Here is a 14,795-nt window from a genome sequence, read left to right on the forward strand (position 1 = left end):
CAAATGGGGATGTCTGGGTGCCAGGAAGGAGAAAGGTGCTTGATTTCCCACTGCCAGTATCTCCTCATTTGCGCCTTGTGGCACCAGCACAGCAAAAGATGGTCCTGGGACTCTCCAGCTGTGCTTGCTGGGGCCCTACTGATTCCACTAATAGATAGAAAGGGGGGAAAAGCAGCAAAACCCTTCAGGAGTTCATCATTGTTCAAGTACAGACCATCTCTAATTGAACTCAAGATTCCCCAAAGCAGGAAACATCCTTAGCAGTGTCTGTGCAGTCCCAGTAGAAGGCTGCTAATGTTTTAATACATCACTTCAAAGTGAGAGCAGGATAAAAGCCACGGGGCGTGAAGGAGGAGCTGATGTGGGTGTTGGCTGTTGCAGAGAACAGAACAGCTCATGATGCACAGCTGAGCCCTGAGTTCTCTCAGGGAAGCTCTGAACAGTGGGAAAGCACCACAGGGGTTAGCCACCATGTGGAAAATGTCTGATTAAACCTGTCCCCTCCTTTCTGCACAGTCATGTATGGCATATTCCTGCCCAAACCCATCCTTCAGCTGACCAAGCTTCCCCTGGCTATCTGCAATACCTTGTTTAGCAAATACTGATCCATAACAGAAAGGTCAGTAGCAAAGGGAGCTGCTAATTACAGGATCACAGCTCAGAGTGCTAATGTCACATCCCTGGCTGGATCACCAGAGGGTCCCAACACGATCTCCAAAAAGGCCCAAATAGTCCATAATCCTAAGAGATGTGCCTGGATAAACAGGGCAAGTCTGGGAGAGCACCCAAGCTACATCCCAAGTTAACATCCAGGGGATAATCCTGGATAACAAGAAGATGAGTAGAAGGGACAGCAGAAGGGAATGTGCATCCATGCGTCTTGGCAGGACTATCTGCTCAGACTGTTTCGTTCAGCATCAAGAGAAACCCTTGACTGTGCTCCAGGGAAGCTGTGAGAGATGCAGCACAGGCTGGTTCCTCACCCAGAGCCTTGTCATCATTAACAGGCCAGCCCCTTAACCAGGGGATGCAGGGACATGACCACAAGGTGAGTGGCCACAGCCTCACCTTGATGCTTTATCCCACTTCTCCAGGGTCTTGGGGTCACTCTGTGAAAATGAGTGAGGTGGGGAAATGTGTGCATAAAGGAGAGGTGTGAAAAGCAAAGATGGGCACAGCATGAGGAGGGCTCAGTTGTGGTGATCAAGCTCCTAAGAGAGAAGACTTAAGACCAAAAAGGCATAAAAACAAGGGCAGTATGGGATATAATGCAAAATCCTCAGGAAATATCCAAATAAGCTTTGCACAGCCCCCAGAAACTGTAGGCTGAGCACCAGACTTGTCTTTTCATTGTTCCCACAGGAAAACAAAGTCTCAATATTTCTGTTAAATTAGCATGCATGGGTTGGGTATGGAAATTGCTAAACTATAGCAAGAACCATGGTAGGCTCATTAAGCATCAGCACAAATCTATCTGTGGAGCCAGCAAAGGTGGACCTTCAATGTATGCAGCAAAGTACCCGAATTGTGTTAAAAGTAGGACTAAACAGAAGATAAAACGGGATGGAGGCAAGAGGAGTCATTCTGGGGGATTCCCGAGGGTGCTTTGCTGAGGAAGTACATCAAACTACTGCTCCCAACAGCAGAAAGATGCCACAGCTTGGAGCATTTAATTAGAAACCAGACAGAGTGACAAGGGTAAGGAATAAATGGTTTGCAGAGCTAATTGGTGGAAGCTGGAGAAGTTCCCCAACAACAGGAAACCTCATCTTCCCTATGATTTTGGCAAAGGGTAAAAGGCCATGTTCTGCTGCTCTTATTAACATTGTGCAGTTCTCAATGTCCTGCTTCCAGCAACAGCATCAAAAAGATGCCAGCCCCATGAAACAGAAGAAATGGGCCTTTGTGTTTGAAAGGGAAAGCTAAATCCAGCACTCTTCTTCACCCCAGATAAAAAATAATATTCCTCTTTACATATCTTTGCTAAAGTTTTGCAGACAGTGCCAGAAGTTAGCAATGTTCTAGAGGGTTTACTTAAAACCAGGCAATGAAAGACAGAGTTTATTCTCTTTTCCCTGCCCACTACCTACTCTCAGCACTCCAACAGATGGAGAAGAGTGACCCAGTTCTGCATAAGGCTGCAGAGGCACCACCCAGGTGGAAGCCTCTCCATCAGAGGCAGCTCAGCACATCTGGAACACCTCATCTGCAACCCCACTTATCAAACCTCTTCTTTCACTGGAAGGGCTGGAGGATGATGATGCAACTCCATGAAAATTTATTACCTGGTGCACTGCCACCAAAGGAGACTGAAGACTGAACTGGAAGTAACAAAAGGAAGTTGCAAGCAAGTGTGCAAAGAGGTGAAAAGAATTTTAGACATCCGTATCTATCTCTGTGATGGTTCAGAAAGGCCAAGAACATATCACTGGCCTTTTCTTAGCAACAGATAGCAGAACTCCTTGAGTTTTCAATGCTTGCAGGTATTGTGGATAAAACTGAGGACTGTCAACAGGAAAGACCAGCTACATGCTGGATGCACATGTTGGCCAGGACTAAAGGATGCCAAGTAGTGCTCCTGCTTAGTAGGAAGAATAGAGAAGTTATTAAAAGATCTTTCTGAGTAGGAGTAAGGTTACAAAAGTGAACACAAAGAACTTCAGAAAAATTAATAGCAAGAGCAGGCACCAGTCTTGCTGGAGCCACCACAAAGAGATTAAAGAGAAAGAGTTTGCACATGATCCTGAATCTGCACTGTAGACAATGCATGTCTTAATCTTTTCAAGACTATTCAGACTAGCAATAATTAATATTCAAGATATCACAACTATTACAATACCCTCTTTTTGCATGAGAGAAAAAATCAGAAAAGAGAAATCCCAAGGGACACAGCCCTGAGCCTGGGGGGAAAAGCTGTCCAACCCCTGACTATGCAGAATTAGGGCTCAGCAAGGAACCTGACAACAATCACCCTCTGCATTTACCCTTGATCCCTGCACACTTGCTGACATGCCAGGAAGGAGAATGAGGAGATGATCTTCAAGGTCCATTCCAACATCTTAACATTTCCTCCTTGTATGTCCTCATGGAAAAACCTCCCCGTTTGCAAACACACACAGACACCCTGCACCGAGCTGGGAGTGTCCCCAGCACAGCTGATGGCATCTCCTGGTTCCCCACCCTGTGCAGCACAACCTGCTGTGTGTATTTCAGATCCAGCCCTGTGGATGCAGACGAGCATCATCATCCTCCCTGCTCTCCCTTACCTCCTTGGCCCACGCTGGCTTCTCGCTGGCATTTATCCCTTCTTTGTAATGGTAGAGGGGTTTCTTCTCTGCTGGCCTCTGGTCCTGCCTCTGCTGCTGCTGCTGCTGCTGCAGGGACACCAGGTAGTCCCGCTCCTGCTGGAGCTGCCTCTGCAGCCTCTCCGCCTGCCGCTGCTCCTCCAGCTGCTTGCGCTTGTACTCCTACCCAGGAGAAAACACAGTCACCAGGTGCCCTGCCAGCTGTATCTGTTTGGGTCAGCAATGGGGCCTGAGCATCTGAAAGGTTGTTTTCTGGCAGAGCTCACTGATTTGAAAGGCTTTGGGGATTGAGCTGTAAAGCATCCCCAAGGAGAGACAGCAGAGCCAACAAATTCAGAGTTGTGACTCTGCCAGTGATGCTCTGCAGCCACTGAACTGCCCCGTTTGGTAGGGATGGGGGACTGAGTGCTGTCTTGTCAGGGAAACCCTGCAAGACCCACTGAGGGCTGATGTTTGCTTAGGAGTTACCACTGACTTTGCCCAGGTTTTTCTGGATAGAAAAACAAAGGATCAATTCAATGAGGTGCCAAACATCACCTGGTCAAGATGGGGCTCAGAGTAAGCGGGTGTGGTGGAAGGTGTCCCTGCCCATGGCATGGGGTTGGAAAGGGATGGTCTTTAAGGTCCCACCCAACCCAAACCACTTCATGATTTTATGGTCAGACAAAATCCAACTGAAGTAAACTCCTCTGTAGGACCAATTAATTTGTCCTGGGAAGAGAAAGACTGCAAAGCCAACTGTGTGATCTTTCTGAATCCCTACAGCTCTTTGAGTTTTAAGGAGTAAATAATTTTGACAAGTCCTTTTAAAAGGAAACAAGTTGTGTGATGCCTTTATTCCCCTAAATAAAACAGCAAGACAAAAAAAACCCCAAACAATCGTATAGATTAAAAGAAAATGCAGTAAGAGTAACAGCTACCAGCAGAAAAAAAGGATAACTCAAACCCAAATTAAATAAGAAAGAGGACATCTAGAATGCAAACAGCACACAAGGGAATAGACAGTGTTCCTGCGAGGAAATTTAAACAAAAGCCTTCACTCAGACCACGAAGAACAGCATGGCAGGGTAGGCTGATGGATGCAGGCACGCAACAGCTCAAACACACCCCAACATGCTGCAAACAGCCTCCAAAACTTCACAGCAGCAATCAGGGCTGCTCCTCTCACGAGGGCACACACACAGGCCAACGCTGCGGAGGGACGCGATGAGAGCCGTGCACCAAGAGGGGACCCAGCCCTGAGCAGAATGGGGGATCCAGGCATGCTGCAGCCACGGAGCTGGACAGGAGGCTCCAGGCAGGGTGGTGACAGCAGTGTCCCCCACGTCTGGACATGTCAGGAGGCACTGGGGGGACACGGGTGCACGCGGGCGCATGCGGACGCGACACGGGCAGAAAGCGGCAAGCGTGGCCGTGGCCTCCCATTTACCAGAAGTAGCGCCTGCTCCTGCAACAACTGCTGCTGCAGGATCTCTAACTGTCTCTGCTCCTCCTCTAACTGTCGCCTGATGTACTCCTGGAGCCATGGGCAGCAAGGATCAAAGGAAAAAGAGAGAGAAGGTAAAAGAGCCAGTATTTCCGGAGAGGAAGGAGAATGAGGTGGGCACCCACATCCACCCCGCCCAAGTGATGTGATCCATCAGCCCGGGCACCCTCCATCCCTGCCCGAAGAGCCCAGGGTGTCCACCACTCTACAAGAATGGAAGCCACTGGGAAATGGCAAACATTACCCAAGAGTATCAAAAAATCTGGCCCTCAACAACAAGCGGGTGTGGAAAACCTGCATCAAGTGCCTTCACATCTGCGGGCCAGCAAGTGGATCCACAGAGAAATAAACAACAGCAGTGAAAGCGACACACGCAGCGTTAACAATTAAGCAATTCGTTCTCAAGTGGTAAAAAACCGAGTGTTTACAAGAAAACCTGTGATTAAGGCAGAGGGATCCGTGCTGAAGGCGATGGCCCCACTCCCAGCCCGTTACCTGCTCGTGCTCGGCGCGCCGCCGCTCCTCCTCCCGCCGGATCTGCTCCTCGTAGTGCCGGCGCTGCTCCCGCTCCTGCTGCTTCCGCAGCTCCTTCTCCCGCCTCTGTTGCTGTGGGGGGCACAAGGTACAGGTCAGCATCCCCATGCCTCTCCCCGAGAGCTCAAAGCCCTTTTTCTCATCGTTTTTGGGGTGTGCCCTTGCCCACAGACCCAGAATGCTCCCACCCATCCAAGGAGATGCCGTGCCAGAAGGCTGGTCCACTTGGGTGGTAGAGGGACTGCTTGATTCCACTCCATCCTCACACACTGGTGCTTGGCACTGGCTGTGGAGAACCCACAGCATCCTCTTAGCCAGCACCAGATCATTTCTTCTCCCACCTGCAGATGAAGCCATGGTGCATGGTCCCCACGTTCCAGCATGGCCAGTGAGGGGGTTAATCAGGCCTCAGACAAGAGGGAGCTACACGAACCCATCGCCTACAGGTAACACATCTCAGCCCCAAACCCACCCATGAGGATGAGGGAGAGAGCCAAGGCACTTAATGCCTACTGCAAGGGAAATGCATCCCTCTTTATGTTTGCTGAGACCAGAAACCAACAAGGAAGACTCAAAATCTTTTTTTCCTTTCTGAAGCACCAAATAAGCAGGATGGGACTTCTCTTGCTATTCTCAGGTCATGCCTGCCCCACTCCCCCCTGGGTGCATCCCTGCCTGCTCCACTCTGTAGCTGACAACAATCCAGCGAGTTTTGGGGTGCTGACAACCTACAGCCTGCTGTGAGTCACCCCGGGCACACCACACGCCTGCTTTTAACCCAGCCTAACTCCTGCAGCTGCCCAAACCATGCCGGGAGCAGGGGCTGGCAGCCAAGTGCTGCAGTGCTGCACAGGGGCAGGGCAGCCCCTCACTGCAGCACCACAGCCAGCATCGGCAGAGGGCACTCAAATGCCAGCATTGGCTACTGGAGCCGCCTGCCCTGACTCCATCCATCATCTCCATCGCCTCCTGCGTGCAGCCACGCGCCAACGGGAAGGCGCCCGCTGAAGCAGAAACCTGGCCCTTCTCTCTCCTTTTTTTTCCCCTGTCTTTTTCTCTCTGGTGGCTGAGCAGACTGCAGAGGGAACGCTGTCAGTGGAGAAGCTGGCAATGCCATGCATTCACTAAATCGTGGGGAGGGCTGGAGCAAACTGCTGAAAGAGCTGGCTGAGCGTTCCAGAGACCAAGATGACTCCATGTGAAACTGCTGCTCGGCAGAACCTGCACTGTATATGGATGGATTTAAAATCTGTGTCTATCTGTAGATACTGTCATAGATACTGTATTTTCCTCCATGTTCTATATATCCCTGTCTCTGTTGAGATACACATCTACAGGTATCTTTACAGATAGATACCCAGGAAGATAAATCTATCTACAGATATTGTAAAAAACATCTAAATTAAATGACTCCAACATTTCCATCAGAAGCCACTGCCTGTCCTGCTGCTGCCTCCTCACCCACAGGTAACATCCACATGGACTCCAGTGATTTCCTTGAGCTGCAGCACAGCTTTGGTGCCACCTACAGCCACATTTATCAGAGCCACTCCACTCGCCTCAGGGAAGGAAAAATTGCACCCAACCTGAAATAACCTGGCAGCTCCAGTCACAGGGTGTGTCCCTTGCCAGGCACAGTCACTGGCACTGCCCACACATGCAGGGGATGCATGTGCTACTCCGTGTGCACGCCTGTCCTGGCTGGCAACAGGGGAATGTGGGCCTGGGTGTAGCTTTTGGAACTCTGCATTCCAAATTGCAGAGGGCTCACCACCAGGACACGGTCACTCTGCAGCATCCTGGTGATATACAGGATTTCTTGGCTTTGCCAGCACTCCCTGACCTCCTTAGGTGATGGTCAGTGCTGCCATGGCCTCTGAAGCACAGATCTTCACACTGATGTGTTGAAGAAATATTTCTCTGTCACAGTTGTGTCACGCTGGCTTTGGGATGGGTTTTAATGGTTGGCTGTTTAAGTTAAACTATCACCCTGCTGAATAAAGCTCATAATGCTTGTGTAGGCTGGGCTTGGCTGGCCTGAGGCAAGGCCCCGAACACCACAGCTATTTCTTAAATAAAAATCACCCAAATGGTCCTCACTTCCAATCTAGTAGGTGAACAAATCCAAATCCTTCCAAAGAAGAAGGCAAAAGTGATTTTCCCCTTTCCTTCAAGGCAGCATCTCACCACCACCCTTCTAAAAGCCTATTCAACTCCAGGACTGAGAATTGAGGTTCACAGGTACCACTTTCCTTCAAAGCCAGGCCTGATGCTCTTTTGGATATTTAAAGATCCCCTGCACCCTGCTGCATCCAGGCTCTTGGGGCAGAGGCTCTGAGCAGGATCCAACACACACATTTAGAGAGGCCAGGAGTGCAGCACTTCCCTCCAGCTCCACAGCACATTTGTCAGGTCACATTATAAGCAGGTCATTTGTCACGGTAGCATTACCAGCACCTTCAGCTGAACACTGCAGCCCAGCAGAGCAGGGCTGAATCAGCTGCCTTCCCTGTATGGCCCCACTGCAGCAGCTGGCCAACATCTGCAGAGGACCTGGCACTGCAGTGGGCAAAGCCTCCAGCAATGCCCCAGTCTCCCCAGCAATAGGATGACAGGGACTGTTTTTGAAGGAGGGATTTGGATCAGGAAGATGCAGCTGAAAACAAGTGCATGTAGAAACAGGGAAAAAAAAAAAAAAAAAAAAAAAAGGGGGGGGGGGAAGATTCAAAGATCTCTTTCCTTGCCTCCTTTTCTCCCTGTTTTCTGCCCTCTCTCTCCCACTGCAAGAGCACACTTCCCACATTTCTCCAAGCCTGAAACTACTGTATTTACACTATCCAGATCCATTATTCATGCAAGGCAAGAGCACCAATTAATTAGGACTGCATTTATATAACTCTGCAGGTAAAGCTATATGTAGCTGCTTGTAAGCCAGAATGGGATCTTATTTGCACTGCACCAGATATGACAGGTTTTAAATATTGATGAGAGAAGACACACGAAGGCAAAACCTCTGGTGGGAATGCCCTTGGAGGCCTGGAATGAAACAAGGACTTCAAAGAGCAAGCTCACTTTGCTAGATCAGACACATCCTGGGCTACGAGCAATGAGAGAGCTGCAGCTGCCCCTCAAACCCTGTGAGCTCAGAGAGGCACTGACACTTGCAAGAAGAAGCTCCTGGAAACCCTGGCTTGCTGCTCCCAAACACCAGCATGAGCCAGGAAAGAAGTGGAAGGGGAATTCCAAGTGACAAATGAAAACAAATATTCTAGGTGATTGCGTTGTTGTGACAGGCTCATTTATCTGAGCCACCAGGGAAAGAGTGACTGTGGCTGGAACATCATCTTTCCTGACACACCAAGCACTGGAGCATGCAGAGGTGTTTCCCACTGGTAGAGAAACTGGGTCAGAACTCCCCACCATGGCAAACAGGGATCTGATTTGCTCTGAACCACTGCAGAACTTTTACTCAGGATCACCATGAAGGGATGCCCTGTGCAGGAAAAATGTCATGCTTCAGAAACAATGAGCCCTACATGTCTCCTGACCAAAGGAAAATAAGAGAGACATTTAGGTTTACTCATACTTGTACCACAGGAGCTGCTGCAACACAGCTCTCCTTGGAAATGGGTGCAGGAATGCTGTGGGACCACTGCAGTGTCCCCATGTACCACACAACTGTGAGGGGGCTGCCATATAAATGACAAGGTTCCTACAAGCCATAGGACACCTGCACATGCAGGAGAAAATAACAGCCCACCATTTTAGATAACCTAAATTTACTTATAATTAACTGCTGAAATTTTTTTTGGCATTGCTTTTTAAGAGCTTCTAGTCTATCTATGGCTTTCTGCTGGTTAACATTTACAGGAGCTTCAGTAATTTTTTATCCCTTGAACATCCAGCTCCATAAGTGCACTGACTGAAACCTCACCAGCAAACAGCAAGATGCACAGATTTCCCTGGTACATTCCCTGTAAAGATCTGACCTTCATTTTATACCTAGAAAGGAAACAAATCCACAATATGGCAGAAAAATGAGGTTGTGTCAAGCCCTCTCTGACTCCATCTGCCCTCTGCTGCCAAGGGGTCTGCACAGAGATTTATCTTGCAGGATCCCTAAGGCTCCTGACCCCAGGATGTGTTATTCCTACAGCTCAGCTGGAGTTTTGGTGGTTAAACCAGCGCATCAAGGCTCATTCTGTGCCAGCAACAAATGAAAGGCTGATTACGGAACTATATATATCTAATATATGTATATATAGGGAAAAATTAAAATATATTCAAGCCTATTCACCCTTCTGCATGACACAAACATTTTCTGCAGCGTTGTTGGATCTATTGATATTTAATTCTCTAATTTGAGGGTTAGTTCTGGTGCACATTTTGAATTCATGAGACCAACTTTCTGCACGAGAGAAAACAAAGCTGCAACTCTGCTCCCATGAAAGTCCCGGTTTCAAAGCTAGCTTGGGCATTTTTACTTCCACTGCAATTAAAGACAGCTGCAAATCTAAATCTCTTTGACTGCCTGTAGGAAGACTCAGCTTCGGAGAAGGAAATTGGTCAGCTCCTGAAAAAAGAGGCCCAAGTGTCCAACAGATGCAAGCAGACACGCAAAGGATGGCAGCAAGGTCTCAAGGGCACCAAGAAGGTCATAAAGAGACCACCAGATTTCCTCCCTTGACTTTTTTCTATATACATTTGATGTTATTGTTAGAACAGCATCAGGAGATGGTGGATTTCCCCAAAAAAGCCCTAACGTGGGAGGTACTTTGTGAGAGGTTCAGAAATCCCCATTTAGGAAGATCAAGGTGACAGAAAAAATGAGATTCCTTCATTTTGAGCTCTGTTAGATGAGACATGAGAAAGGGTAGGAGCTCTACCCCTGCCAGTATTTAAAGACAGCATTGGAAAACTACAAAAAAACCCTCCTGAAGGTTTGCACTGACAGAGGATTGGGCCAGTTACCCCACTAAGGCCTTTCTTCAGCTCTTTTGCTGTGCATCTCCAGCACAAATTAAGTCCAGGCATCTCTGAGCTTGGCGTCCTTCTACATCAATCCTTTTGGAGCTGCACTTGGGCCCAAATGCCAACTCACTCCCTCAGCCTGGACACCTCCACAGCATCTCATGATGAGTAGGAGCTCCTTCTGTAAACACAGTAATGTGCTTGGCAGCTTGAACAGGCTGACTTAGGCGACCCAAAAGCCACCAGCTCCAAGGGTTTATTTGTCCCGGCTGCTCTACTGTGTTTTAAAGGTCAAATTTATTTTGAAAACACAGTAATCTGAGTCTTCCACTGGTCTCTCCCCCCAGAGATCTGCTGGTACCAGTGCTGCCTGCTGGAGGCACACCCCATCTTAGTCAGACCATAAAGTAGCATGGAAGAAATCCTGTTCCTATTGACCAAAATAAATCCCTGGCCAAGAATCATCAACAAAAGTTAGTGCATAGCTGGTGTAGGAAAAAGCAGAGAGGGCCAAGAGCAGCAGCCTGGCTGCTGCTGGAGCCTTTGGGTGCTGCTGGGTACGGGTGCTGCAGCAACACTCCACATCCATGCAGTGTACTGGGAGCCTTGGGGCAGCCACACCAAACTTAGGACAGCTGTGACAGCTGCTGTTGGCTACCCATCAGATGCTTCCTGCCCCAAAATATCCGGGAAGGGCAAAGACCAAACTATATTCCTGCAGCAGCGATGAAACTTTATTTGCTACTCTCTGCATTAATTAATTAACTCACAGATTTTCTGGTTTTGCAGATTCAGGGCACCTTGCAGCTGGCAAAGCCACAGCCAGACGTGCTGGGGAGCAGCTGTCCTCACCACTGCCACAACCCACCACGTTTACAACAGAAGGTGTGTACCTCTTTCAAGGACTCCAGCTTTAATCCTCACCATAGCAACTCAGCTGCTCCTTGCTCGCCACGCAAACAGTGTCTAATAGAGAGCAGAGCTCATTTTACTCTGGGGCTGGAGGCAGGTGAAGCTAAACCTGGCCAGATGGACCTGAGGAAATGGGCACTTGAGAAAATGCTGGGCCTAACACAGCTGCCAGCTGGCCCCAGCATCTGCCCTGATCCTGGCTGAGCCCGTGGGACTGATCCCATCAAGAGGGGCAGAAGATGCTCTTCAACCACAGCCCCCCTGCTTCTCCCCACTCCTCTGACATGGCAGGAGCTTGCAAACAGCTCTTGGCCAGCTGTGCTCCCCTTCCAACTGAGGTCCAAAAGCTGTAAGGCAGCTGGGAAGAAGGCAGTGGGTGAAAAGACCAATGGGGCTGTTCAGAGCCACTAGAAAAGGCCTTGGGTTTAAATCCTGGCTATGGTGGCATTAACTTTTAATGACTTGGGGACACAACAGAAGGGAACTGACAAGGCCCAGGGGACTGAGCACAGCCCAGCCCAGCAAGGCAGCAACTCTGTAGCTCAGGGCAGAGCTCTCCAGCTTAGCAAAGGGATTAGTCCTCCATTCAAAACCTGCCTAGGAAGCAGCAAAGAGAGAACAATTTTCTTCTACGTGAAGAGAACATATTAATACAGCAGCAAGCATTGTATCCATTACAGGATTGCAGCTAATCTGGTGTCTGCTTTTATTCTGCTGTTGTTCTGCTCCTGTACTGCTTGCAGCAAGCAGGCTGGGACAAAGGCAGAACCAGGCTTCCTTACAACAGTCCTCACAAACATCCACTGGGACAGGGGATTTTGGGGTGCATCTACCTTGTCCTCTCCCAAAGCAGCTTGGGTTGCCATCCTTGGGTTGGGTGCAGGTCTCTAGCAAAGCCTGACCTACAAAGTATTGAACACTCTGTGCTCTGACAACATGACAGACCTACATACTTACCAGACTGAAAAAATGCTTTGCCTGCAATTTGCCTGTGTTGATTTCTGCCCTGGAGGGGCTCAGAGAACCACCTCGAAGAGGGGCCCTACCATCACCATCATCACCATCAGCTGCCTGAAATTCCTTCCTGTCTGTGCCCCTGGCCTGAGGCATTAACCAGACAGGGAGAGATTGGTGACCAGAATAACAGACCTCTTGCTCGTGCAAATTAAGGGGGTGGATGTTCTAATGGTCCATTTACCACAAATCCTTTTATCAGACATATTGGTGACCTCTTCAGAAAGCTAATTTAATGACCCTCAATGCTTCAATGAGTCACCTGGGCTGAGCTCAGGGCAATGCAATGGGTGCCTTTTTGCAACACCCCACCCAAAATGCCCAAGACATGGGGAAAAACCTCATTATTTTTTGGTGAACTCCTTCAGTACAAGAATCAGGGGCTAAAGCAAAATCAAGCAATTTCTCCAGAGCACGTGGCCAGGCTGAGCAGCTCAGGGACACCCAAAGTCACACGGTCAAATCCTGCAGCTGGATTTTAAATGGGGTGGATAATTTTATGACCAATTGCATTTGTGGCTGGTATGTTAAGACAAGGGTAATGAAATCTTATCCTTCGGGGCACAGATGGATCATTGCACAAGTCAGGCAGGCATCTGCCCCTCCCCTGCAAGAGAAATTGTAATTGGCAGGCACTGTAAGGACTGAAGTTGAAATTAGGGATTAAATGGGACACAAATGGCACATGGATCCAGGGACAGGGCAATAGGAGCTTTTCATCTTCTTCTCAACTGCAACAGTCCACAGGAGCAAATAATGATAATGAACTTGACAGATGCTGGATTGCCTACCTCGACTGAATACAGCTGTCACCCTAGTCATGGGCTAAATCTGCACAGTAGTTCAAGGACCCCTTTAGGTTTGGTATTCCAAGGGTTTATTTACAGCAAACCAGGTCTATTACCTTCACAAAAGTTGGCAACACTTGCTATGGTGGGGAGAGCAGCTGGAGGTGACTACGCCAAAAGGGTGAGCAGAGGGGCTGGACCAGCGTAACAAAATGTTTGGGGTTACTGACCGGAGATGCCAAAGGCTGAGAGCAGTCCCTCGGGACCCGTCACCAGAAACGCTGCTGGCTCCACCCCAAAACCAGCTCAGCCCCGGCCAGTTACCTCCTCCAGCCTTCTCCTCTGCTCCTTCTGCTCCTCGATGCGCTTCTGCCGCTCGGCCAACAACTGCCGCTTGTGCTCCTCGTTCTCGCGCTGCTGCTGCTCCAGCTGCTGCCGCCGCAGCGCCTCCGACCGCTCCTTGTTGGCCAGCTGCAGCCGCAGGAAATCCCGCCGCAGCGTCGACTCCCCGGGCAGGTTCAGGATGGAGCTGCACACGGGAGAAGTGTCAGAAGATGCCCTCCCTGCAGCCTTGAGCCTCCTGCCTCTGTGTGTTTTTCTTCTCTCCTCTATCCCACCAGCACCCAGAGCTTGGGGCAGCCCTGAGCCTCCTGTCTCTGTGTGATTTTCATCTCTCCTCTATCCCAGCAGCTTGGGCAGCCCCGAGTCTCCTGCCTCTGTGCGATTTTCCTCTCCCTCCATCCCAGCAGCATCCAGAGCTTGGGCAGACTTAGGCTCCTGCCTCTGTGTGATTTTCCTCTATCCCAGCAGCTTGGGCAGCCCTGAGCCTCCTGCCTCTGTGTGATTTTCCTCTCCTCTCTATCCCAGCAGCATCCAGAGCTTGGGCAGCAGTGGATGGAGGGACTGCAGTCTGCAAGTGCCAGAGCTTTGCTCATGGCTCACCAGTCATTTGCTCACTGTAAATGGACAGGTCTCCTTTACATTATGTTTCTAACCAAAGCCTCTGGTGCTGCAGTGGCTGGCACACACTATATTTAGCTGTGCACAAAGCACATTTAGCATGAATCATTGCCAGCTATTAAAATACTACATTATCTCCGTGAAATAATGGAATAACCTGATACTAATTGCAACGGCTCTGAAAAATGTCACCAAAGAAAGTTCCAGCCTCACTTCAGCTGCTTGCAGCAGCACCTGGGAGGTTTCATGGTGAAAAATTACATGGAAACAGGGAGTTACACTTGGATGTAAGGAACCACATTTTGGAGAGTTTTTTAATTTCACCTCACATTTCTCCACATCTCAATACCCACATTCCCACGACAGCACCATGCCGTGCTGCAGATCCCACAGCCAATGGGGTTTTCTTCCCCAGCTTTTGGTTAAGGTGATCCAGAGCATCCGTTTATACCCACGCACCACCCGGCAGTGAGAATTTCCACTGCTCTGCCAGGGAACAGGACTCAGTGCTCAGACTGTCCTTTTTCCATTTCCAGTTCATATGAGCCCATAATCCAAGCTGATTTTACACAGAGCTAAAGGGCTGTAAGGGCACGAATGAAATGCTGATTCTTACCTCGGCTCTCCAGAGTCATTTTCCTCCTCCTCCTCCTCACTTCCACTGTACTCGTACTCTGTCTCATCTAGGAACAGAATTGCTCATCAGTGCCCTTTGCTGGATTCATTTGTTTTTCCAGTGGCTGAAAACTCCAGAGCTCTGAAGGCAGAACAGCCAATTCTTTTCACCTCGCATGACCAAGAAAAAGGAGCATTACTGCTCTGCAT

The 14,795-nt window shown here is 49.3% G+C and overlaps 1 protein-coding gene across 7 annotated transcripts in view; it reads right to left on the reverse strand.

Moving 5' to 3' along the window:
- Positions 1-14,795, reverse strand: part of TNIK (TRAF2 and NCK interacting kinase) — a 152,446-nt gene that overhangs the window by 32,919 nt on the left and 104,732 nt on the right. For 5 of the 7 annotated variants that reach the window (XM_066325729.1, XM_066325724.1, XM_066325730.1 and 2 more), the window contains 5 exons: positions 14,587-14,653; positions 13,335-13,539; positions 5,287-5,397; positions 4,735-4,821; positions 3,267-3,467 (listed from right to left, as the gene is read on the reverse strand). In XM_066325729.1, the coding sequence (XP_066181826.1) occupies positions 3,267-3,467; positions 4,735-4,821; positions 5,287-5,397; positions 13,335-13,539; positions 14,587-14,653 (671 nt within the window). The remainder of the gene's footprint in view (positions 1-3,266; positions 3,468-4,734; positions 4,822-5,286; positions 5,398-13,334; positions 13,540-14,586; positions 14,654-14,795) is intronic. The other 2 variants (XM_066325727.1, XM_066325726.1) reach the window with 1 other exon arrangement.

This window comes from Sylvia atricapilla, chromosome 10 (genome assembly GCF_009819655.1).
Source record: "Sylvia atricapilla isolate bSylAtr1 chromosome 10, bSylAtr1.pri, whole genome shotgun sequence".
Lineage (NCBI taxonomy): Eukaryota > Metazoa > Chordata > Aves > Passeriformes > Sylviidae > Sylvia > Sylvia atricapilla.